The 26,761-nt window shown below is 36.0% G+C and overlaps 1 protein-coding gene across 2 annotated transcripts in view; it reads right to left on the bottom strand.

Moving 5' to 3' along the window:
* Nucleotides 1-26,761, bottom strand: part of LOC124631744 — a 71,304-nt gene that overhangs the window by 15,949 nt on the left and 28,594 nt on the right. The window contains exons 1-2 of one of the 2 annotated variants that reach the window (XM_047166324.1): nt 19,905-20,090; nt 10,688-10,780 (exon numbers count right to left, since the gene is read on the bottom strand). In XM_047166324.1, coding sequence (XP_047022280.1) covers nt 10,688-10,780; nt 19,905-19,955 — 144 coding nt within the window. In that variant the 5' untranslated portion in view covers nt 19,956-20,090. Of the gene's footprint in view, nt 1-10,687; nt 10,781-19,904; nt 20,091-26,761 lie in introns of those variants that run through there. The other variant, XM_047166321.1, reaches the window with a different exon arrangement.

Here is a 26,761-nt window from a genome sequence, read left to right as displayed (position 1 = left end):
AAAATAGTGGTGTGTGATCACTCATGTTTCATGGTAGAGTTTCATTATCTGAAATAAGCTTTATTTTTATATAATTGAACGGGAAAGTCTTATTATTGCTATTATGTTCAGGTCTACCAAAAGCTATATCACGATCATTTTTCAATTTTAGAAAACAATTTGGAGTACCTATCAAAAATTCGAATACAGTAAATGGCATGATAACAAAGGATTCCAGCAGGATACTACTACAAGTTTCGCAAGCTTGGTCTGCTCCACCAGTAAGACTAACAGTACAATATCTAATCTCTCAAATATACAGATACAGTATATCAAGATTATGCAAAACAAATCTGGTGAGCCGGGGTCATACCGCGGTTGCTAGTACCGGTTTCTGTAACGCGATACGACAAAGTAACGACACCTTGTCTTATGGATACTACTGTATACTGTATATACTTATAGGTATATGTATAGCGTAATGATGGCTTGTTCCCATTGACTACGAACCCATTGTTTTCTGTTAGCAAAGTTTTATATAGATATCTTCTACTTGGGTCCAAAATTTTGTAGAACAAAACAAATTAAAATATACCTTCAAATTCCTTCTACATGGCTTCAAAAAAAATTGTGTCGACAGCAAAATATCAAAATTAGGTCTCTGTACTTAAAATCTCTATATAGTTTTTTTAGTTTTGGACCCGTGGGGAAGGAATTTGTGGAGCAGGCGGGAACAAGCCATAGGTGTAATGTAAATGTATAGCGTAATGATAACGCTGATACTTGATGAGTCTGCGTAATGCGATGCCTTTCTTATCGCGACTCCTGATGAGACTGCAAGCGCAACGAACTTTGACGACGCCATAAACAAATGAACGTGGTCTTTTCAATTTTACCTTCTGTCTATGTATGTTCGACAGTTTTAAGGTCAAAATCAAAGAGCTGTCCATAGTTAAAATGAGCAGTTTTTGCAACACCTCGATATAATGTAATTTGAACACTTAAATTGGTCTTTATAAGCACAAGAGGTTCGTTATACGAGCGCAATAGTAAATGTCAAAAGTTTAGCTGCATGTAACATTAACGTCTATTCAAGCGAAATCTCGCAATAACGGGTTTCCGTGACCGTGAATGTGATCATGTGCTAATCGAGGATAAATTCATCAATATGGTGATAATTTAACTAAGAGTATTAATGCTGTGATCATTTTAGAGGGCTTTGATGACGCAATGTGCAAAATGGAAGCTTACGTGTAAATAAGAATAGTAGTCAAGGAAGCCTAATTTAATTAATGTCCCGCTGTGAGGCAAAGCATCTCCCAACTAAGAATTGATATACGAGAAAAATCATCACATAAGTTATGTTAAACACCGTCTATCAACGAAAACAAAAATGCATACTTAATCGTTTCATTTCAACGTATCACATCCCATAGCAACAAAAGGCAGACCCACAAAAAACTTCTCCATTTCCTACTTCATTTAAAAGTATAACACGAACAATGATCCAAAACTGATGACTCACCATCAACAAGATCCGAAAACAATAAAAGAAATGTTTCTTTAGACACAGCTCGTGAAGTCCACGGCTATTGTAATAAACCGACCATTGCATACAAACATCGACAGCATTCCTACAAAGAATTTGGCAATAGCTGAAATTAATTCATCATGGCAATTTTCAACTACCGTGCATTTATTAGAGGCACGTCATACTTTATGGAATTCGAAATGTTTTGCTCGTTACATCTAGCCGCGTGTGAAATAACAAAGGCAATATTTTCGTGTATAAAGTAAACTCGTACAGTACTGTTTCAACTAACAATATAATTGTTGAGAATCAGTACAAGCTTGTAGTTTGTAAAAGTTTTCACAGACTTAAATGTAGCAATGAAAAGAACATGGAAACAAAAACGAAATTAGTCGGAAAGAATAACAAAACTGCACAGCATGAGTTTAATGAAATGGCTCAGTGATTTGTAGACGAATCATTACGAATTAAAGTAGTGCGTGCGTACAAAATAGACGGCTGCGCTTAGTTCGCTGAGCTGAATGTTTTGTTCGCCCCCAAACGTAGTTTTCAATAAAAGAGCGTTAACCTGAACAATAGAACCACCTGCATCAGAAGTTCACACGGCAATAAAATATGAGCTAAAGACTGATCTTCAATGCATACAGGTAGACGAATACCGTTTGAAAAGTATTGTCTCGCTGTTTTGAGTTAATATTACTCCCAAAGCATTAAAAATCCAACATAAATTAAGTTTAGATACGAGATCCTGGTTCAGAATGATGACAAAAGAAACCAATAAGAAAACCTTAATATTTTTTTTAAATGGTCGCTATATGGCTGTAAGTAATTTTGTCTGAAAAGGTTTATACGCTCGAGTGATGCCCACTCTCACTATATTCATAATGTGTGTCGTTGTCCTAGTTTCTGTACACTTGTTCATTTCACTTGCAACCAGTTTGACGCCCAAACATGTCTCCCAAGCGTGGTCTTAAGAGATTTCATATTTTAATTAATTACTGCTGTTATGTCAAGTTTATCTAGCAATTTGATCATTTCCGTTACACTTTGAAGCAAGTTTAATCCTTTGGTCAAATATTTGCAATCTAAATTAAGGGTCCAAATTGATTCTTTGCGTCCGGCTTCATAAAATATTATCTGTAATTTAGTATCGGTAATAGGTGGTAAGTAATGGCTAGTAATTGAGTGTACCGGCAAGCAATCGCGAGGCTGATTGAAGTTACTAGTAATTCAATGATGATAAGCATAATCGTGAATCCGTTATAACATATATTGCCTATATTAAGTCACTTGAGAAAATTGTAAAGGCACATTCAACGGCAGTCGACCGTATGTGATATTTAAGCTGCTATTTTACGTGTAGTCTGAATGTAACAAAGGCTACATCAAAGCTATCTACAACTGAGTAGGTAGACGCTGATCAATTTAAATTAAATTCAGTAGGTAGCAATCCAATCTCAGATAGATTTCGAAACAACAAACAAAGTCTATTAGTAATTACAGATAACACCTAGCTAAGATAATAGACAATGATTGCGCATTCCTTGTTTAGTTGTGCCTAGCCTCTCTAAGCCAGTTGAAGGTTGAAGGTAGAGCCTCTGGTACTTGGCTACCAATCGTATTGTAGGACGCAATCGCCCACTTAAACTGAAACTTAAACTTTTTTTGAAGCTTTTCAGACCAGTGCATGACTTCAGAGGTCCATCCTTTAGAAAATAGGTGACAATTTACTCAATTGAAGTTACATATTGTAAAATAATTGTTGTATGTTTATAATAATATAGGATCGAAGAAAAAGACTCAACTGCATTTACAGAGTTCAACTTCATACAAAGGTCAAGTGGATGGGAGGACACTTGTCAAACGACAGTCATTTTAATGAAAAATGCAACGCCATATTCGTGTTAAACAATACTTCGTATTTCGTATTGACAGCGGTTGGTTATCGTAACCACACACGCATGACAGTTGGCTATGGACATATGCGTACGATGATTGACATGCGCTTGGGCACTGCGTACATCCCTGCGTAACACACGATCAGAGAAGATATATTTTCACCCTTAATGTTAAAGGAATAGAGGTCAATGTTAAGTGAAGAAGAGGTGATGGATAATGATTAGCAAATACATATACTACAATTGGCATTTTGCGGCTGATGACTTCTTTTGACATATGAATTGCTGCGTTCTTACTCATTCTGCAGCAACAAAGGAACGGTCGATTTACGAGTATTTTAATTGGTCACCGAATGCAGTTAACAACGTCATTAGAATGTCATAACTAATTCTGGTATTCACCTTAACCCTATTATACAAATACAGTGAAACTTTTCCTGCCCATTATAATGATAAATCGACCTCCCACGATCGCTCAGAGACCGTGAACTCTGACAGGACTGTGGACAGCTCGACAAGCTTAATTATATCATATATCAAGTAAAATTAAGTTTACGATGTAATCTGTAGTGATTTGTATTTGTGTGTTGTCAGGGCGAAGGGAAGGCGGGTGCGCAGGCGCCGCTAAGGCGGTATCTATTGTGACCGGTCGTTGTGCACGTGGCCACTCGCCCTGCCCCTAGAAGGACCGTTTTCACCACTTTCCAGCAAGCCTTTAGAGTTAGGAAGCCAGTTTTCCTAGACACTTTTTTGTGATTATTTTTCACTGCCAGTAACTAAAACTAGAACGTAAGCCAATTAACGTCATAAATACATGGAATTAAATGAATATGGTTCAATCTATATTAGGATTCTTAGTCAAGTAAGTTTTGAGATAAGATTGCAATCAAGTCGTCACTGACCGGTGGGCGAAAGCCTTGGTCACTAACTTATATGTGGGAGTAACAGAAGTGAATTGCAGCTTAACTTTTATATGAACTGTGTTGTTTTCATTCAGTTATAATAAATTTCCTCGCCTTAGGGCGGCTTATCTGGCAACTCTACGCAGTATTTTATACCGCCGCACTTTATTTGGAAGTGTTTGTTACTGGAGTTCTTTCGAGTTACTATTTTTGGACATTTTATTGAATTCTGCTAGACTTGACAAATGAAACACCTAGAGATGGCAAGATAAAGACGAGAGATGTTTTTCAAGAGCTATTCGATCTTATCAATCCTAATATCCATGATCACCATGATGTTTTAGAACCCAATCAATGACGATGATCCCTTTCGTGAGTAAATCAAAATCCGCATCGAGTAAACAACAAGGCGAGTTAAAGAGGTTTAATATGATTTCATTTCGCAGTACCGTCTGTAGTACAAACTACACCATTGTTGAAACTGATACCGATGCACAATGCACAGGATGCAGTCTTCGGAGCAGGTAAACGTACTGCTTTTTCGCAATAATACACAATAGAAGCTTTTACGAGAAAATAAGGGTATTTATAGTATTGTTGTAAGATGTTTTATTATGTTTGGTCAGGTTAAAGTATGAAGATGACAATTGCTTAGTTGGTGGGCAGTTAAACATGTTTTGTTCACGTATGTTTTATTCGATTTAAGGTGAGTTAGACCAATAAGCTCTTAGTGCCAATGTGGCTTTAAAACAGTTCTGCCTTTATGGCTTGTTACGAATGGCTTGTTAAATTATAGTGGAATCAATCAGTCTAAAAACTCTAACAAGGACAAAAAGGTGAACATTTAACGCTAGTTTATATCTTTTTACATGGTACAAAAACTTGTCTTGAATTACCTAATAGTTGTCTTAACCTTTTGCTGTTTACCTCATCAGAAGTAGGAGGATGGCAATTCTATTTGATGCAAGATTGTAAAGCGCATAAAAAAATAATAAGCTGACACCTTGAACTGTGATGACATGCTGTGTTAGTTACACTTCGGATTGCTTACTGCTACTTACAAAAAATATAAAAAATATATATCAGCTTAAATTTCTTGTAATAATATCTGCTGTTATTGATTGATGATAACCTAAACCTCTCTAAACGTCGCGTTAAACTTAAAAGATAAATTATAACGCTCGCGAGCTTTCAATCAAAGCAATCCTTCAACCGCAGCATCCGGATCCTCCGCCTTTCCGTCCATCCCAACACTTAACTGTGTACCTATAAACATCCATAGTAAAGTATGACATGGCACAACTCGGTGTAAACGAGAAGCACAAACCGGTCCTGCAGCTGCGCGCACGCTCCTATACCTCTAGATACACGGTGTAATGTAGATCTATTATATTACGTGTACCATGGACCATGGGCCGTGGTCCGCACGCTCTCGCGTGATCTACCCTCATGAACCGCATTATCAATCTTAAGGTTTTCACGACCTTTTTATACCGAGAACGAATTAAAATGCACGATTTTGACAGGTGGTCGCGTTAATATTAATTGATGTGATGTTTCTGGTAAATATTACGTGTGTTTGCAACTTTTATGGCTTCCAGGGAGCATGGTTATGACAGTGGTGAATTTAAAGATGTCCGTAACTAGTGTGCGGATTCGTCAACGCGGCAACAATTGATCCTTGAAATGATTTCCGACTACAAGTGAATGGAAACGTTTGTCTTACATACTCACGACAACTCTAATAAGAAAACCACATATCTAAGAAATAACTCTACATATAACAGGCAAGTTTTATTATTAATAAACATTTTGCTCTAACATAACAAAGTCATTGAATTGCAGATCTGAGCATGAACCAGTCATAACGTCATCTACATACACCCATAGATTATACACATAATACTTTAACATACATCTGAGCAACTATCACGATTGTTTTTATAACATTACAATACTGTTCAACATGAGTGGGTAGGGTTTAATATCAAGCTGCACGAAAATATATGGTGGAAAGGCTTTAACCTTACGTGGGTGGAAAAAGCTGACGATAATAGCTACTGACGCAACGCACTTATTAAATCCCACTGGTGTTGACATATTGACCCCTCCTACGATAGCTTCTACTCGATATTTTATGTTTAAGAGCATAATGAAAGCAGATATCTGGACCTGGGTGGACGTAGTAATGTACGTGTATTATGTTTGTTTTTAATAGGTGTATTAATTTAAATAGACAGTCATAAATATTACATCGTGTCTCTTGCCGTGGAAGTCAAGCAATGCTGCCTATTCTTTTTAGACATCTACATATCGCAAAAAATCTTATTGCAACCAAACTGTCATCTATACTGCCGCCGCTGAAAAGCCCGATATTTTTTGTATTAATGTCATCTTTATTTTTCAGCATGGATATTGAAATGTAATAAGCGCACGCTGTGTCGACCATTTGAACTTGGTTCCACCAAATTTTCTACTTATCACGAACCATTATGCTACCGGTACGAATCCAGACGGAAAAAAAAAACATACTATAATACTACATTGAAGCGAAATAATTTTGTCAAACCGAGGATTTTCGTTGCTAGTTTTAAATAGAATAAAAACATACAAATATCTATATATTTTGACATAGTTGGTGTAATATTATCTGAGTAATTGGCTGGCCCAGTTTGTGTCCAGCTTGCGGCACGTACTTCGCCGGCGCGGTTGGGTGGAACGTGCCTAGATCACGGTCTAGCGTTGTTGCTACATGCCTATAATATTTGGACTAATGTTTCACTTGTTACGTACTAACAACGGGGTAAATTGATACTAAATTATGTTCTGCTTATGTTACATTTAATTTAGAACCGAATACTCTTTTGGATTTGGTTTTAAAGCGGAACGAACCACCGACCTTTGCTTGGTGTTTTCGCTCTGTTTGGTAGTCTACTTCAGTACGTGCGTATGCGAGTATGTTTAGGGAATTTAAAATAAGTACCAGGGGTACTAGTAGCGTTTACGATGCCTGTCTAATACACAACTCGCTCCAATTGGACCCACTAGCTAGAGATGGCGATATTTCTTCTGTTACATTTAAAATTCTACAAGCAAGCAACCTTGTACCTACCTTAATATCTTGCAATAATAAATACCTACATGTACTTCTTAAGAGAAACCGTTGCTAAATCTAGCTGATTAGATACAGCAATATTTAAGACCTATTAAAGTTTTTGTTTTACTTTTATGATCTGTATCTAATTACTACCAAAAATGGCTTCTTGTAATTTCATCGGGCAATCATGCGATATAAGTTGCTTCTAAATTGTAACAGCTACTAGGCAAAGTAATGAATGAATTACTAAGATCATGCCGTTAGAAGAAAGCCGCGGTAAAAGTTTTAATTGCTGTTGATTTAAGAGATAAAGTTAAGAGCATGCTTAATCATTGTCCATTATATCCAGTACCGAGTTCTGATTCACAGAGCTCGCGTCATTTGGTTTTCGTGTTACCTACCTAGGATTCTAGATCCTTTAGAATAGGTGTTAGATACATTTAGTTAGTTTATCTTTAGTGTGAACTATATTTTATTCCGCTTAGTTAGAGAGACCAAGACGTATTTTAATTTAGTAGAGACTCCAAGGCGCAGTGAGGCTCAATCAAATATTTTTAAACCATATAAAAGTTAGATGAAATAATCGCATAATCAATAAACTGTTAATTGATACTTCTAGTCCACGATAGAGTAGTCAATTTGTGTTCCAATCTTCCGGAACTTTATCTCTATAGGGACTGTTATTTCTAGAACTTTCACGGCGCCTTTCACTTCAATATTTCCGAAGAAATGTCTCAATGCTTTGTTATATCAAGGGTCTATATAATCTGGTTGTTCAAGAATAGGCCACGTTAAGGTTCGATTCGCGTTCGTGGCTCCGTAAAACAAATTCAATTAGGAACGGGTGAAATCGCACCCGATGTTACTGTTAGTTAAGTGATAAAGGCACTGACTTTTTATTTTTAAACTGAACTCAAGCACATTACAAAGTTTTAGTCGGCCGATAGTCTGTTTGGGCTCATAAGTCAGTATGTATTAAACACATACATGTATTAAATAGATCAGGTACATTGCCGGTTTCAGACTGACTGAAAACTTTGTTTGGAATCAAGATTTTGTTCAAAAACATTTTTCGCCACTCATTGGGTCAACCATCGGCCGACTGTTTAGTTTGTAGTCTACTTTAAAAGCTACTATTCTTTGGGATGAATCTTTTTATTAATTAAAGGAATAAATAAATGTGATAAGAGTAAATGATAATGCCTGATAAGAGGAATCAAATTAAAGAAACTTTGAAGCTGGTCTGACTAGATATTTACATCTTGTATTCATACATGCTAAATAGATGCAAAAAACTAACAGATCTGAAGCAACAGAAGCACAAGAATATTTGTCTCATTAAAATATAAGAAACATACAATATTTCTTCTATTTGGAAATAAATATAGTATCTATGTGACGTCAATAGTTTTTCTACTCACTATAATTTATGAACATGACATATTTTTTCAATTTGTTCTGGTTAATATTCAAACTATGAATAATAATAATTAGTCAAAACATATGTATACATTTTCACCCACGCCAAGCAGTCGCACACTAGTTTCAAACCGCCGTGGGCGATAAAGGTAGCCCATAGAAATCATATTAATTAACAGTTGTTGGAAGACGTAAAAACTATCGTAGTACCCAATTAAATGATTGTACGCTATTTTATTAGCACTATAAAAAAAAACTTTCAATTAACCATTGACGAAGCACGGTTCTTATCGCAGGTTAGATTCAAAGCTTAGCGTATAAAACAATTTGTATTTCCGTTGGAGATTCTATGTCTTTAAAATCGTTCATTCTTATTCTAGTCAAAGAAAAAAGTTAATAATTTTCTTGCTAATAAACATAATCACACTCTTCATTTATGTTTTTCTAAGAAACATACAAAACATGGTACCTACAAGATCCAATCGTAATGGTTGAATTCTCATTAGCATTTGTCGTATTGATAAAAAGAAAGGAGTAAGTGCAGTTGGCGCCACAACACTCGCCGACCAATCACGGCTGAGGCTAAGAGTTCTACGAACTTAGCACGCCGCCCATTGGTCGAAAAGGGCGCCAACTTCAAACGAGTTTGAAAATGGAAATGTAACGGCTCTGCGCACGCGCTGCCTCCGCCGGTACCAAATACATACGTATACGAAATAGAAAGTTTCATACTGAGTGTAAACAACGAGATCTTCCATTGTGTTTATTTTGGGAGCACATTGGGAAGATTGTTAAATCAGTGATTGCAAATATTTATTCCTATTTTTTTTTTACATAGGTCTCCTTAGTCCTAAATCTTATTTAAAGTAATGTAAGATTAGACTGTTTACCTTAAAAGGCTTGCGGTTCAAGTCGCGTGTCTCAAATGCTTACAACGTAATTCGTCACTGACAGAATAATAAATAGACAACCAGAGAAGACAAAGGGCTATAAAACTATCCCAGAGCTAAGGGCCAATCTGCAGTTAACAAATATAAAGCGGGTAGCTAAATCACAGCGCGGCTGGAGGCTGGCCGGCCCATTCTGCGAAACCAGTCAGGCCAGTCTAGCCCTAGTAGATTAACCCTCCGTGCCCTTGAATCACGCCTCACATCGTATTCAGCAGACGCTATTTTAAGACTGAAACACGCTGCCCGTAATTGCAGCTTACATGAAAAAAAGCGACAGCAAAAACATGCACTAATTGTTGTCATACAAACTCTTTGCATTTTTATTGCTCCGTTAAAAGTAACACCGCTACACATCGAAGCTTCCAAAGCAATGTTTCTTTATAATATTAACGCGTCGAAAGCTCGGAGATTTCATTTTGAATAAGGCTATGAACAGATTCTATTGTTCCCAAAAGGTCACGTTTGTCTGGCGGGCAGCGGCCGAGGTCATGCAGTTGTTCTTTCGCTTTGTTAAAAGTACTTTGTGTCATTTCGAGTGGTCAAAGAATCATGTTTCTAGTTGTTTTAGTTGGGCCAGCGGACGTTGTGTAATAAAAACAAGTCATTTAATCTAAGACCGCGAAAGGCTTTTGCACTTTCAGCGTCAGACTTACGCTGCGTGCTCAACAAGTTATGTAACTAAGCAGAAATTTTAAATTCTTGTAATAGTAAATAGGTTGAAAGAAAATTAAACTAATCAACGAACAAAAAATATCTTATCGGGATCTTTAATGAAGAAACAGCGAAGTTTACAGCTTCATAATTGGCGATTATTTTAATTGTTGCACATTTTATAAGAGAATAATCTCCTTTATTACTCTGCAATTGCATGAGCAGATGCAAGGTTTTAAATAGTGAAGTAATTGTCTTACCTTTAGGGCGCAAAAAATACAGGACGGTCCGAGGCAAGCGTGGCCAGTGAGCTCGCGGAAGCTGCGCCGGAATATATCCAGATGCCATAGCACCTGTAACATAAAACAAAATACTATTAAAATGTATGAACAAATTGTAAATCTATAAAAACCCCTGATGAGGAGCACAGAAGCTTATTTAAATTCGCAGTTTTATACTTTTTACCACCTTTTTATAGACAAATTAATCAGTTAAAATTCGTCTATAAAGCAAATGCTTTATCACCCATCTTGCCGTAATAGATTTATGCTTAATGCCTATGCGTCAATTTCATTTAAATTCCTCACATTAATTCTATGAGGCGATTAAAGTTGGGAACACGCGCTATGCAGGTGCACTGGGTAACTAGGCAAGCTAATTAATACCTTATGACTATTTAAATTTTAATCCATAATACGTAAATAGAAGCAAAGCTATAGGTAAAGCTACTAATTTCAAAAACCCTTTCCTTGGCTTTACCATAGCTGTGTAAAGTCTACATTCTAAATTGATCGTGTAGTCAAAAGTTTCACCTGATACGTTTTATATTTTAGAATCTGTTTTAATTGTTAATTATGACCCGATTAAAAGTTAAATGCTTATTTAAAATGCTTTAGAAGCACTTGATGGCTCTGAAGTTTTATTTCAGTGTAGCAACTAATGAATTATTTTAATAATTGAAAGCCTGATAGCATCAGTAGGTTAAGTTAAAGGAAGCACATGTTATAAAGACACGTTAAACGTTAGGTGCACGTGGCAGCGTCAGGTGTGGGTCGACATGTGTCGCGAAGACCCCGATTATACAGAGCATTGGATAAGAAACAGTAATTCTGTGGCTATAGGATAATCCATCCATTATATTCTGTCAGCGTGGCATAATGTGAGAAAAAATGAAATTGACAGCTTTTGAATTGCACCTGGCTTTGATGGCAATGTTGAAAACAGCTTCAATTTATTTATTTATTTAACTCAGGCATCTGAGGTCCATCGAAAATACTATATATAAATATTATGACATATAATAGATGACATTGTTAACTACTGACTAGAATTAGGTGCATTTTGAACGCAATCAAGGTATCTGAACTAACAATATAATTAGCAATTAACTATGGCATAGATAATCAAGATAAAAGTTGTGCACGATTCAGTTTTACATTGGTCACAACGCCTACATACTTCCTGCGCCGCCCACACTATATAATATTAACACACAAATACATATGTCATCGATTGACTACCATTTTTTTTGTGCATATTCTAAATATCAAGTTGAACAGGTACTCATTAACATTTCACTCCAGTTTCGTAAGAATAAATGTCAAAATGAATGGCAGCAGATTGTATTAAAAATAAACAAATGTATTCATTTGTATGTATATTTTTGCCAGAAGCTTTTGCATGAAATTATTAATTTGCATTTTGCAGTTTACTTTAATAGTGTTCTCAACACCTTCCGCTCGTCGATGCATCAACAATGTGATGATACAAATTGCTGGCGTACTATAAGTCTACGAGTGTCTACGAGCACCTTGCGAGCACATAAGCCAGCCACGCAAAAAGTGTCATTATTCCAATTACATGCACGTTCGATAAGAAAATTGTTTAGTGTTTACTACAGAATTTATAGTAATACGTTGTATGTATGCAATTATCGTATTTATACAGTTAGCAGGCTCCTAGGTTCACCATAACATCCCTCACTCACCTGTTATTGTAATGAGTATACGTCGGTGGCCAGTTTTTCGCGATTCTTTTCGGCGGGCAGGTGCAAGCTAACTCGTCTCGAGCAGATGTCGAATGCTCACTATAATATACTCCGGTTTTATTTTGTATCTTGAGCTACCTTGAGCCGATTTCGTAAGATATTTATATTTGTATCATCAACGCTCTAAGTGGCATACAAACATTTTTATCATTATCTTGTTATCTCTACACGTGCTTGGATTTCGTAATATTTATAACTTTCATTTTACTTTTCCAAGAGTAGTTGTGCTAGGACAATATACAATATACAGGAAGGTGTAAAAACTGAAGGAGGAAGGATGACAGATGCGCTCCGTGCAAGTGAAGCACGCGCACCGGGGGCGTAATATTCCGCGAAATGAGTTTAAGCGCTCACGGTAGCGGCAGATTAATGCTGATTTTTCTAAGTCACGTAACTAAGGTACTGTTAGCGACATACCCAGCGTGGACTGCGTAAGTAGAACCACATTGGAACTAGTTCTAGCCGCAGCAGAAATATCAATGTGATAAAACTCTCCACATCTCGATTTAAAACGAGCGAAAACATTTGAACAACAATTTGCTCCAGATTTTTATGCTAGATACTATTTATAGTTTTATCTCGTTTTATAAATGCAACACATCTCAAGTTTCACCATACAACGTCATGAAAAGTGCTTGTTTGCGCAACAAGTTATGACGAACGTGAAGATTTCGTTGTATTTCTATAAAAGCATGTCAAACAGACGTAATAAAGGCTGTGTCCTCAAGCAAACACAGCACTAAGGCTGTCTTCACACCAGTTCTACAATACCGATAGATTCTGGGGTCCGTGTTAAGTGATAGACAGAGGTTCCGTGTGTATACAGCCTACATTTAGTGGAGCTCGTGACAAATAGATAAAGTTTCTCGCTAATGGAAGTTGGGACGTATTGTCGACAGATAACGATTTCGAAATGAGACGGTTTCGGGAACAACGGTTCTTGTCAATATTTACCTTGATAAGAGTAAGGTGCTTTCGTTTAAAAATTGATAGTAAAACATTGACATAGCGAGCTATATATTTTGACTAAAATGGGAATACTTTTGATTTTTTTTTCGATTTTGTCAAAGTTGTTTTGATGAAAGTAATTCTTGCAAAAGTAGAAATTGGAATAAGGTTAAAAAACTCTAAATCTTTTTAGCAGTTACAGACACATATTAAGACGGGTGAAGAAGGCATCAGCTTACTTTAGGAGGCTTTAACGAGTAACATACTACGGCTAACGGTATTTTGCGTTTGAACGTACGAGTTCGCACTACGAGTTCAAAGGACTAATAACACTGACTACTCGATTAAAACGACTGATTTGCTGAGATCAAATTACTTAATCAAGTCAAAATAGTAAAGGTATCATTTTATAACTGTGCCGTGTGTGACGAGATGCATCCAAATTGTAAATCTTTTGACTGGCATTACTAGTTTGTTTTTTATTATGGAATCAGGGGTCACTTTGCAGAAATCTATGACATAATGTTAGAAAAAATATGTAGCGTTAATTTCGCAAAGACAACATCTGAAGATGCCTGTGGGGGTGACACACGTGTCGAATATCTAAAGCGTCGATTTACTATATCGCGGAAATTAATGCTACATACTTTTTCTAACATTTTATAGTCTGTGTTTACCTCTATTCCGATTTCCGATATCATTTATCAAAGTGCAGTGAACCGTGAAATGACCACTTTAGCGATGTCCACTTTTTACGGCAAAATAAAAATCATGCAGCATTTGTGACTTCATACTGAAAAGATCAACTGTTTTGTACGTAATTTGACACAGATATTTGTTTAAACAATTTCATATTTATTTCATTGCAATCTGTTTATTCTGCTGAGTTTTTGTTTACGATTCATAAGAAATAAAGCGAGGCAATGACCTGAAACGATTACAGTAAAGTTCGTTTATGTTCATCATATTTTTCATCGTTATACCAATGTGTTTGTTTATTTACAGTTTTGCGTATGCTTCATAATATTGCTTTATTGACCTAATTCAATATTTTTAGTACTGTGTATGAGTATTATTCAGAATCATTCCTGAATATTAAGATTTTAATTGTACGATAAATCTTATTTCGTTGCATAAACATAGTCTATTAGTTAGCAATGAAACACAAATTTTCTACCATTGGTAATTCTAAAGATCCCATAAAATAAGGTGGTCTATTAAAATATTTGACATAACTAGTGCCAACTCAGGCTTAGTAATTCCAATTAAGAACATTTTAACTATCCCTATAATTAGTCGTACCGACCAGTTAACAATGAGTTAATCCGCCTCATAAATGCAGCTAATCTAATTGCATTACTGCTATGATTTAATCACTTGCGCAGTTTTTGCTACAAACAACGTGTTGAGTAGTGTTTTTTAAGAAATGAGAAAGGGAGAGGGTCAATTAGTACACGTTTTTACGTGTTATACACACGAGGGGGCGCAGTGATGCGTTGTACATGTATTGAATAATATATAGAAGGAAAAACCACGATTTGATGGTTTGTGAGTCGCGTGGGAAGCCGGCCGGCCGCACCAATTCATAGTTAACTCCAGTCTTAATCGACAAATAATCTGTTATATAACTGTATACTTTATCTAGATTTTTTTATCTATACAAAGAAGGTTCTTTTATACACCTGCACTTTTAAAAATCAACTATACAACCGTATACAATTGATAATAGCCAATTAGCATACGTTAAATTAACTACGCCTAAATTAAATCAATTTATGCCCAGCTTTGTTATTCAAAGTGCTATTAAAAATACTAATTATACTTTTATCTTGTACACGCATTGAACATAAGTGGAAGTTATAAGCGGAAGTAGTATTTGAATCAAAATATAGCCGATGCACTTCCCCTACGGAAATGGCTCACCTACACTTGACCGTTTAATATTTATATCAACCAATGGTTTTAATGGGTTATTTTGTACTTGCTTTTAGCATGGGTATGAACAGATGGCGAAAAATCGATGAGTTTGTAATTATGATAGGTCATCAAAATTGTGATCAACCTGTGTGTTTAAAATTATAATGTGTGGTCTTTATAAACGTTGGCTTTTTATGAGTAATGATTCACCATCAATATAGTTCTGTCTTTTTTGCTGAATATGAATTAAAGTCTTGATTTTTAATAAAAACTGCACATTTATTAGTAGTCCCCTCAGGGAATATCGTGAGCTTTGCATTAGCTAGAGGATATCATTAGACGTTATATACCTGTAGTACTATAAAATAAATAATTACACGTATAATCAATCTGAGATGTAATTACCTACAGGCTGTACAATATTTGTGCACAATGTTGTATGTCAATACACCATCAAGGTCTAGACCACGGAGGATTGAAACATGAGCGGAGATGTCAAAAGGCAGGTAGGTCACTTCTTCTAGGTCAAAAAAGTAGAGGGGGCATGATCAAACCGATTAGTAACCTAACGAAGCGTTCAGGTTCCTTGATCATCTGTAGACGATTTTTGGTTTGACAAAACTGGGCGGGTTCCAAAGATGGCGTATGATTGCGTAGCCAGTACTTTTCTTGTCCCTCGAACACCCACATTTTGGCGACGTTGCTTTCTTAGGAGATTGCATTTTGACATCTCCGGCGTCCGCTCGTCATTTTCTTGTCCATGGTCTAGACGCTAATAACAAACATCTTAGAATATTGCGAAGGTGGTATTCAAAATAGCGTAAACATTTGATTTATTGATCATGACACAAAACACAGTTAGAAAATTGTGACCATGTGTTCATAAGCCGAAGCCTTTAGAAATGACTCATTAGATAAAAATTTAACATTCCTGAAGAATATTACTTAATTGGCAAATAACATAATGATCGAATTGTGCAAATTACTCTAAAACGATTAAGTAATAACACCGGTCTTTCTAATTGGTGAAAGAGTAATTAATAGAGGATTTTAAGCCTGTTTACGACAGCAAAAAGATTAGGTTATGGGGGAGGCCTATGCCCAGCACTGGAACGTAGGATAACAAAAAAAGAATCAGTGTATCAGGACGCTAAACCCGAACTAGACAGATTTTTTTTATTCTGCCAATTTCAGGTAATTCCACCGTCACGGTCTAATTAAAACTCAATTAGGCGGAAAACAATCACAGGTATGACGATACTCTGATTCAGGTGAATGTACCGTGGAATGAGCTGACTCAGTGTCACTTTGCGCATGTGTTTAAATATCACTAGATAGCGCCATTCATCTGGTATGTTATAACAATCTGTACTAATATAATGAAGAGGAAACATGTTTCTGTTTGTTTGTGTATCCCCTAAAGGCTCCGAAATTACTGAACAGATTTGAAAGATTCTTCCACTGTTGATACCAGAGTAACAGAGGCTACATTTTGCCTCGGTAAAGGAAAGTTTTACGCGGGAAACAGCCAGTATGTGTATACCAATTTTCACGGCTAGGGAACCAGACAGGCTATATTTTGTCTGGGTAAGGAAATCAGTAACCTCGGGACGCGGGTAAAACTACGGTAAACAGCTAGTATGTAATACGTGATCTCAATGGAATTGATGACTCGACTTCTCGCATACACTCGTCATGATGTGATGTTGCAATCAATGTTTATAAAATAGGTGACTAATACACTGGTTTATATAATCTTGCCTCCGTCTCATAAACTCATAATAATAAACTGTACGGGTCTCTCTCAGCATCAATCGTCATTTGTTTTATCAATAAAAATCTTTTATAAGTCAGCTGTGCGTAATAAATGGCGTATTCTTATTAACAGGCTTTTATTAGATCGACCTGTATGTAACTATTTAATCTAAGGTAGCTAATTTAAACATCTTAAAGAAAGGATCGTAGCGTCATGAAAATTTGTGTAATTCTGATGTCAATATACAACAATATGGTACTGTAGAACTGATGATGGAGCCACATCCTTTTTATTTATTTACTAGCCGTTTTCCCGCAGTTTCACTCGCGTCCCGTGGGAGCTACTGCCCGCACCGGGATAAAATATAGCCTATGTTACTCCCAGATAATATAGCTTTCTTATGGTGAAAGAATATTTAAAATCGGTCCAGTAGTTTTGAGTTTATCCATTACAAACAAACAAACAAAGTTTTCCTCTTTATAATATTAGTATAGACTAGTATAGATTTTATTTATAAACTGGCTGAAAAGTCTTGTAAAGATTTTTTTCAATTTTTAGGTGCATTTATAAAAGCGTGTTTTTCAACGATTAATTTAAAAATGTTTCAGTTAACTCCAAATTTACATAAACATAGATAAACTAAAAATGTAATACATATGGCACAGAATGGCGACGATCTTCAAAGCCTATGTAAATGTATTGTGTCATCAAAAACACAAGACATTTTACACTTTCTATACACGCGTCAGATTTGAGAGATAAATTAACGCTCAAAATATGACAAAGCGAGAGAAAATTACTTTCTTTGATTGCTATCGTTAACAAAATAAGTAGATGATTATAATTTCAAACTGATGTTCAGAGAAGTGGTTCGAAATGAGACATTTAATATGTAGAGGTACATTAAATGAGTAATAATGTTTAAGGATGTTAAAAGTATTAAATTATGTTTTAACTAGCCATCTTTAGAAGCCCTCTGGGCCCTGCTTTGTACTGTACCTATCCGAACTATCATCTCCGCATTGATCTAATTATCTAAACGAAGAAACCTCATGAAAGTCTGTTCAGTAGTTTCAGACTTGATCGCGTGCAGACAAACATGGTGAAGGACTTTGCCTGTGGTTAGATTTGCGGTACTTCTATATTAACAGTCGATGATTGCCAGCCACTATTAATAAGAGCTGATTGACCGGTGAAAAAATCAAAGTTATACGGTTTAAATCCGAGAAGAGAACCGGTCGGCGTCGAGTGTAGCGTGTGCCCAATTTCCGAGAAACCACATCAACACCAATTACTTTTTGATATCGTCTGAAACGAGGGCTAAATAGGTATTCATTAAATACAAATTAGAACCTCTGTTACTATCGTGTAAAAGGAGATAATGCGACTTAAATCTAAGCGAAATTATTACTTCACAAGGCCAATGTCTTCTAAAACGGGAAGGTTCTATTATAAAGATTTAAATATGTAAATGAAAACCGATTCAAAAATCTATCCAAGAATAAGTAAAAGGATTGTTCCATTTACGCATCATTAGCACTCACTGTCCGAAACGAACGAGACCCCAAAGTTTGAATGCCATCACATTACATACGGTCAAAATCTGCCCCATTACGAAGCATCCCCCTTCCTTTACAAAAATGGGGAGATCGGCCATCCGTGCAACGGCCACTATAGTTCGGCCATTCAGAGAATGCGTTCCTGACACGTCGCGATTGAACTGACGACGTAACTTTGCAATGGCGTTGCAGTTACGATAAAAATATTTTTGCTGGTTGTTTACCGTTTTAACAATTGAGGAGCATTAAAACAACATTATTATATCAATAATCAATGAATGTAGTTACGTCGTCAGTTCAATCGCGACGTGTCAGGAACGCATTCTCTGAATGGCCGAACTATACCTGTGACTATAAACGTACCTGTATACGAAATCCCAGTCTTTAATTATATACAAATAAATAAGTATAAGCACAACTATAGGAGACGTTTGTCTCGCTTGCACAAACTCAAAATAAGCTTTGAGGTATTGTCGTCTCTTTTGTTCCTGTGCGTTGATGTCTTTTACTCCAAGCGTAGGCCCCGTAGGGCTACAGTATACGGAAAATATGCAGATGCGTTTTTGTTTGTAGTCGTAGCAAAAATGTTCATCGAATGAGGTATATTTAAACGTCGCAATTTTAATCGCACGTGCAGCTGTATATCATGTTTAGATTTTGATTAATTTCAAATTGAGTTTAGCACCCAAAACCATATCACAACTTTTCCCGCCAAAGAAGAAAAATAACATCAATTCAAAACGTATACTAAAAAACACAGTTTTCAATACTTATTCGGACAACACGAAACGTCATATTATTATGTACGTTGCTGTCCAACAAGCAGATAATTTCATTTTTTTGGAAAAGTATCTGAATTTTCGAATATACTATGCAACGTAAGATGTAATCGCTTATTTTAAATTGGAAACACGGAGGCTTCGAAGGGCCGCGGGAGCGGAGGGATCGAGATTCACGACACACGTCCAGAAAACCGGACCCGAACATTTATAACTATTATAGAACTCTATTTTAAACGTTACATGTATTTATTTACGAAATTATAACTTAGATATGGAAACATCACGTTAAGAATTAGGAATATTGTTGATTAATGAATATAAATAACACACTGACTGATAGTTTAAAAATAACACGCCTAAACACATTTTCTGACTATATTACATGCATATACTTAGAATAGAAACCCAAAGAACATCACTTTAATTCATAAAAACCCGAAAAAATAATAAATTAAAGTGAAGGCTCACCTTCGCGCTGTGATAGAGAGCGCTGCTTCGCGTTATCTTGGCCTTCGTCATTATAAATCCTTGCAATCCGTCCAGAAATCACAGTACACAGTTCATAACACATTTATAACAATCATGTTTACAAACGTTTGTCAATTAGTTCGTAAGGGAAGTTTACACGCGGCACTCGCGCCTCTGTTTACAATGACAGCGTACGTGGGAGTGTTGCGAAGCGGGTACGTCGCCAATGACGACAGCGCCACGGCTTACTGCGGCGTAGTGACGAACTAAACGTACAGCGCCCCAAGCGGCTATAGCGGGAAACTATGCCCAGGATTTTGAACGCGCGGCCATCTTGTTTTGTGCCCGCGGGATTGAGAGTAACGATGACACGAACAATAATTGTTGTTATTATAAACTCGTCAGGAGTTGTGGGTTTCATCTTAGGTAATGCGACATTCCTTTTAAAGTGTAGTTATAAAATGATGATTAGAAGTTCATTTCAGGCTTTAGTTTTCTTAGATGTTCACTACTGTATAGTTTATTCAGGAACACTTATTATGATAAACTTTTGATTTTAACTTTGAATTGATTTTATTGATTTTTTCGCAGTCAAATTGCATCAAAACAAAACATTTTAACATTAATTTTAAAACCTGCCAAACCGAGTTAAATTCAAAAAGAATAATAATATAACACATTACCTGTCCGATGTTTTTTTCTTTTACAATCCTCGCTTCGGAGCAGGTGGCCAAAAGAAAAAAAGTTTGAACGTGCGAGGGAGCAGTTTTCGACGGCACAGCGGGATGAAGGATTATAAATGTTTGAAAAAACCTCCATCGCACCTTGCCGACTATAATACGTAATCGCTCGTAAAACCTTATCAATTCTCGAGAAAATTTCAAATCTTTTTCTTTGTAGTACATTGCGTGCGTGACTTGTAATAGTAGTAATAGTGTGTCTACGCATAAAATTTCTGTAAGAAATAGGCTGTTATGGTAGAAATGGTGACGTAAATGATTGTGTTTGTGTGCAGAGTAAAAGTAAAACGGATTGCATTGAATAGGCCGTATTATTTGCACGCTGAACTTGATCACGTCATTCTAGACATGCAGATATTTTACTTATAGACGAACAACCAAAACCGACATTGATATTGTTTCATCTGACTTTCTCTGTCACTTAATTTGTATTTGGCTCTTACTTTTTCCAAATATTCAGACTTTATTTCAATAATCATATTTAGGATCTTCAGATATTAAAATGTATAATTTCATACCTGTAGTTGTAAATCAATTTACACATACATATACGCACGCACACATAGTATTTGTCCGTGAGCTCAATTAATTCTCAACAGTTGACAATCGAGTGCTGTCAATACATTGAATGTTGTGGATTCTGTTCCGTACAGTTCAATGAGAGTGGCGCAACACCTCGGAGGTACTACTGAGGTACTATAGTGAGTACTCGGGCTGTCTCTTGTTAAACCAGACAAAAGGTTTCAAGTTCCCTTTGTCTTTGCGCACGTGCGGACACCGTTACTTACGCACGGGTACATATCATTATGATCTGAATAGCTTCAGAGTGAGTTCAGAGTGAGATGCTTTAAATGAAATGACCACAACTAGGCCAATAAATAGTCCTTATAAAGGACATATAAACTTTCGAAAAAGAATGCTCCATTTATATCAGTAATCTCATAATCTTACCTTAAGAAGAATATCGATAAAAATAAAACAAAAACTGTCGTCTGTCGAAGCACTTAAGAGATTGCTCCACTCGAACGGTAAGCGTTGAGACTAGCTATGGGTATTACTTATTCCATTCCATAGTAATTGCGTAGTGGGCTGTTTGCCCCAATTATACACTCCCGTCTAGTTAGGTGAGAAATAGAATATGGCTAGCATGACGACGGATCGAAACTATTATTTTTACTCACAAAATTGTGGGTGTAATAGCATGTTCAGTTACGAAACTACGGTCAGAAAAAGTGTTTATTGGTTGCCACTTAGAGTTGCTATCGAGCTTGATGATAGGTCTTTGACGAAGCGGAAAGGAACTTTATAAGTGTCTACTTTACAAAAGCAAGCATTTGATCCTGGACTAATATAAGAACCTCTCTTTTCTGAAGTTGGTTAACATCTCAAATCCTCGCCGCAGCTTACGCAAACAAAACAGAAACAACATTTATTTGCTCGTGCAAAATTGGTTTGCCTTATTCAAAGCATCCAATTAGGTGCGTCTGTAGCAATTTGTACGAACATCGGCAGACATTATCACAGATATAAGGGCAAGGCCAGACAACTGAAGACTCAAAGAAGCCTTATGTTTATTAAACCATAATAATGTCCATGACGCACGCATTCCTTGCACCTAAGAATGCAGAAGGGATTGCGTTAATAAGAAATCCAGGGCCTTCGAGATGACTGAAGGCTTTTAACTAGTCCGAGGCTGTAATTAGACGTGTGTTAACGACCACAACAGATGGCTGCTATTTGTCTCCTCTGTATGAAATCTATACAGTTTTAATTGTAGTGGGAATGTGATTTATAGACTCTGCGTTATTATTAGTGATACATAGTGTTATATTTTTATAAAGAGACATTTTTCCATGTAAGGCCTTTATTTGCCTGTGTGGTATGAAAATATTTTTATGGAAGGGCAATATTCATAAAACCTTTTGCAGCTTAAAATAAAGGTTTTAGCGGTTGCAAGAAACGAAGCATAAAGATTATCCTGGTGTACTTTTTTGCATATTTTTAAAGAACAGTTTCATCAGTACAATTTTAGCCTTTATAACTTAATTCTTTAACAACAAAGTACCCGTTACCAATTGTGTTATTTTCAAAAAACGTTCAACATAAAAGAATTTCACACTTCCTCTATATTTAACCATTACTGAACCAATCTAAATCTTATTTAAGCTTAACAATAAACTTAATGGGAATTGGAAGCACGAAAGGTTATTTTAGAAAATAAAGATAATAATCTTATCCTTTGTAAGCTTCTTTGTAATTAGCTAGACGGTTTTTTAAGCACAGATTAACTTAAAATGTTTTATGATTTATTTTTATAAATTGGTATTCAGAACTCTATGGAAACAGTTTGAGTAGGATAATGTATTTTTAGAATTGAATAAAGATACTAGCAGTTACAGAAGCCTAAACCTAGGGGTATTGGGTTGCCCGGGTAATTAGCTTGAAGAGATCAGATAGGCAGTCGCTCTTTGTAAAACAATGGTACTCAGCTGCATCTAGTAAGACTGGAAGCCGACTCCAACATAGTTGAGGAAAGGCCAGGCTGATGATGACTGGCACAGTCTGGATTGCTGAAAAAAAGTAACCTTCTTTATTATTTGTGTAAGCTCACACAAATAATAAAGAAGGTTACTTTTTTTTAGCTTAATAACGGGCAATGTCAAAATTAGCTACAATAAATTGCTTAAACCGAGCTCTCACTAATCTTCGTACACCATCCTCAAGCTCCAACTTCATTTATTTTTTACAAACCTAGCTTTTCGATTAATATAAGAAACATACTATATGCAGGCATGTGTGTTCATTAAAATCTATATAGTAAAATTATAATACCCCCAGCCGGTTTTTTATCTCGTACTATACAACAATATAGCTGTCTCATTTACTCTCATGGCAATGACACTTCGCCATAGCAAACTAGTCCTTGGATCATTGATATAAGGTTTGCAATCCCTTGGCGCAAACTACATCGTACATAAACTGTTGATCTTGTAGTAGGTCGTAGTAAGATGGAACGAGTTTTGTGCTAAGAGGAAATGACCACTTCGCTCAAAAACTGATTTACCGTTAAAGAAACGTCCAAATATAGTAGGACATATACAATAGATATCGTAGCCTTTATCCTGTTCCGTAGATAAATGAATAATGAGTAGATTTGCAGTAAAAATACATACTTCACATAGGTATATACATACAAACTTAATTTCCAAATTAATAGATTTTATTGTGAATTAAATCTCAAAATTAATCAAAACTCAAGGTTAGAGCTTACTTAGAACTAATAACTAGCATTATATTCATATAACTTCAACTCAATGTCGCAATCAAAGATGCGCAAAGGCATAGCAATTCACCGCGCGCCTAGTGAAATGAAAAAGCAATCATTTGCACGGCAGCGCGGTGGTATCACACTATGACTAGGCGCTTGAAACGTTAAGGATGAGTAGTTATTGATACTAGCGCAGTGATTAAAGGAGAAATGTTATATATCATAGCACATTATACTCCGTTTAAACAATGGATCATAATTAACTCGTTGACAATCAGTTTCTAATAAACTATCTTCGCTATTATTCACTCTAGCCATTGTTCTGACGGTGACTGTTTCCCAGATTAGTAAACTTTCCAGCGGTGTCTCATACACTAGCTAGTCTACCTACTAGGGGCGCGATTCTGCTAATTTTACTTAAGCGACATACGATTCACATCCGACTGAGATCCAATTACGATTTAGATTTAAGCGTATGTGGCATTCTGCATTTTTTTCTTTTAAATAAACGTTTTTATCCTTTTCAGTGATTCAGTAATCAATCAAATTGTCTGCAAATGATTTACGATTGTAATATTATTGTAGAGCAAACTACCGTATAGACCAAATGGCAGAGCATTGGCAAACCAATGAAATGTCATTGGAATACGATTGGTCTTATGTAAGTAGCAGAATGCCCGCTAAGGTTAGAACTGCTATTGCGATTCAATTTTTATCCAATCGCCACACTATTACATTAGCAGAATTGAGCTCCAGATACTAGATATAGGTAGGTTGCAAGACATGCGGGTGCTACTACGTTTGAAACTGCACGCAATTCCCACGACCACCGCCATTCACAAACCCGTAACACTTGAAACATTTAAGTACCCAGACGGGAGGAACGAACTACTAAATTACGAATATTGTCTGGCGAAAAATATGATCAGAAAACGTCTTTGTAGTTTTACAAAGAGAAAAAGTTTTAGAAAACAACTTAAATACCTTCGTTTTGCATAAATAAATATGCATATGACACTATTTTTATTAATCGAACTATTATTCCACATTCTTGGACGATTTTGGTATTTTATTATGACGTCAAACATATGATAATAGCTTCATAACAATTGGGAAAATCCCATGAGATTTATCTTAATAAACTACATATTATTGATCTTGGTGTAGGTCACTCTATCTAGGTCTTATGCATTCAAATACATAGCAGATATAAATAAGAATAAAACAACGCTGGGAAAATGTGGGACAACTGTTAAAATTGTTATTATATGAAATAGGGGCCTATTTCATATAATAACGTGGTGGTCTATCGTGTTTTTATTTTCCAGTTGGCTTAAATTGAATTGTAAAAACCATTTGTATTGATCCAAGTAGGAGGTCTTTTCTATTCAAAGCCTGATTTTTAAAACGCAATGCTCACAACTATTCCCAATTTTATGACCACCAGACAAGATACATACATACATACATAATTTCAGATATGCCAAGTGCTCCAAAACAGTCGTAGCTTTCATTGTTCGTGTAGACACATAAATTGCCACCTATCTGCCTTGTATCAAATTACATGAGAGATGAGCACGAAACTGGATCGTCCACAATATCGCACGAGGTTTCACTTAATCTATGACCGGTTTGGTCACTGCGTCTTATGGACGTTTCCTAAAAATTTCAAAATCTAACCGACCCACAGACATGGCCCACTCTAGGCCAAGAACCGGCAATATTATATGACCACTTAAGTTTCTGAGGTTTACAAATGGCTCTCGAACCTCAGCCACTTTTATAGTTTCCAATCTTAATTTTATAGCCAAGCGAGAACAGGTTAACGTCCAAATGATAGTCGTTGAAATAGCTAATTTACATTTTATTATCAGCCAAGCTTAAATGATTATTTTTATTTAAAGTTACGGTACTATTGTCGCCGAAACTAGGATCAACACTAGAAATATAATTTTGAAGTTCCTTTACCGCTCTTTTGCAGAAAGTATTAAAAATATTAAAAAACTTAAACATGACAATATGACTGCAACTAAATATAAACGCCAATGCTGGTTACCCCAATACTTATCAAAACTTCGTGAAGTTATCAGAATTATCATAACAAAGCTAGTGCCCACGTGTTGTCTCACTTATGGTAAACAATCTCTTACTAAATAGATGTTTATATTACCAGATACCTTTTCTCAAGAGATGACCATAAAGTAATAAACTTCCCACTTTGTGGGACGATTTATGATCAAAATGATGACCGTCTATGAGGTTCCTGTCTAATTGGTTACACAAGAAGTCAATAAAAACCAATACCCAATATAAGTAATAGTCTTTTATAATTGGGTTATGAAAAAACGTGAGCAGTAGCCAATACTGGTACCTAACATTTACTAACACGATTGGAAGATGTGAGCCTTTTAATAAAACCTATTTATTCCTTAATCAGCGATGACGTTACAGTGTTTTTACATGCTTTTTATATTCAAATATAAAGCAATAAAAATATAAATAAGAAAATCACGGACCGCGACTAGCATATAATTTCTCACGGCGATCACGCATCGTATTCAGCGCGTGGCTGCGCAGGCGCCTACCCGTGGGAGTTCGAATGATCCAACCGATACTACGTAAGAATACGTATTAGGAAACTGTTACCGATATGGAGGCGTTGAAGTTCAATCGCAAGAAACCTCTGGAAAGAGTCTGTAAGGACATAGAAGGAGTTATTATTGAAATAGTGATACATTTATCAGAGACGATTTTGATTTAAGAACTCGATGCCGAATTAAACCGTGCCTATTTCAAAATTGGAAGGTGTTGATGTGTTTTGTTTTCCTTTTTTTTTCTTTTGAAGATGT

This window comes from Helicoverpa zea, chromosome 7 (genome assembly GCF_022581195.2).
Source record: "Helicoverpa zea isolate HzStark_Cry1AcR chromosome 7, ilHelZeax1.1, whole genome shotgun sequence".
NCBI classification, from domain to species: Eukaryota; Metazoa; Arthropoda; class Insecta; order Lepidoptera; family Noctuidae; genus Helicoverpa; species Helicoverpa zea.
This window is presented reverse-complemented; position numbering and strand designations above follow the sequence as displayed.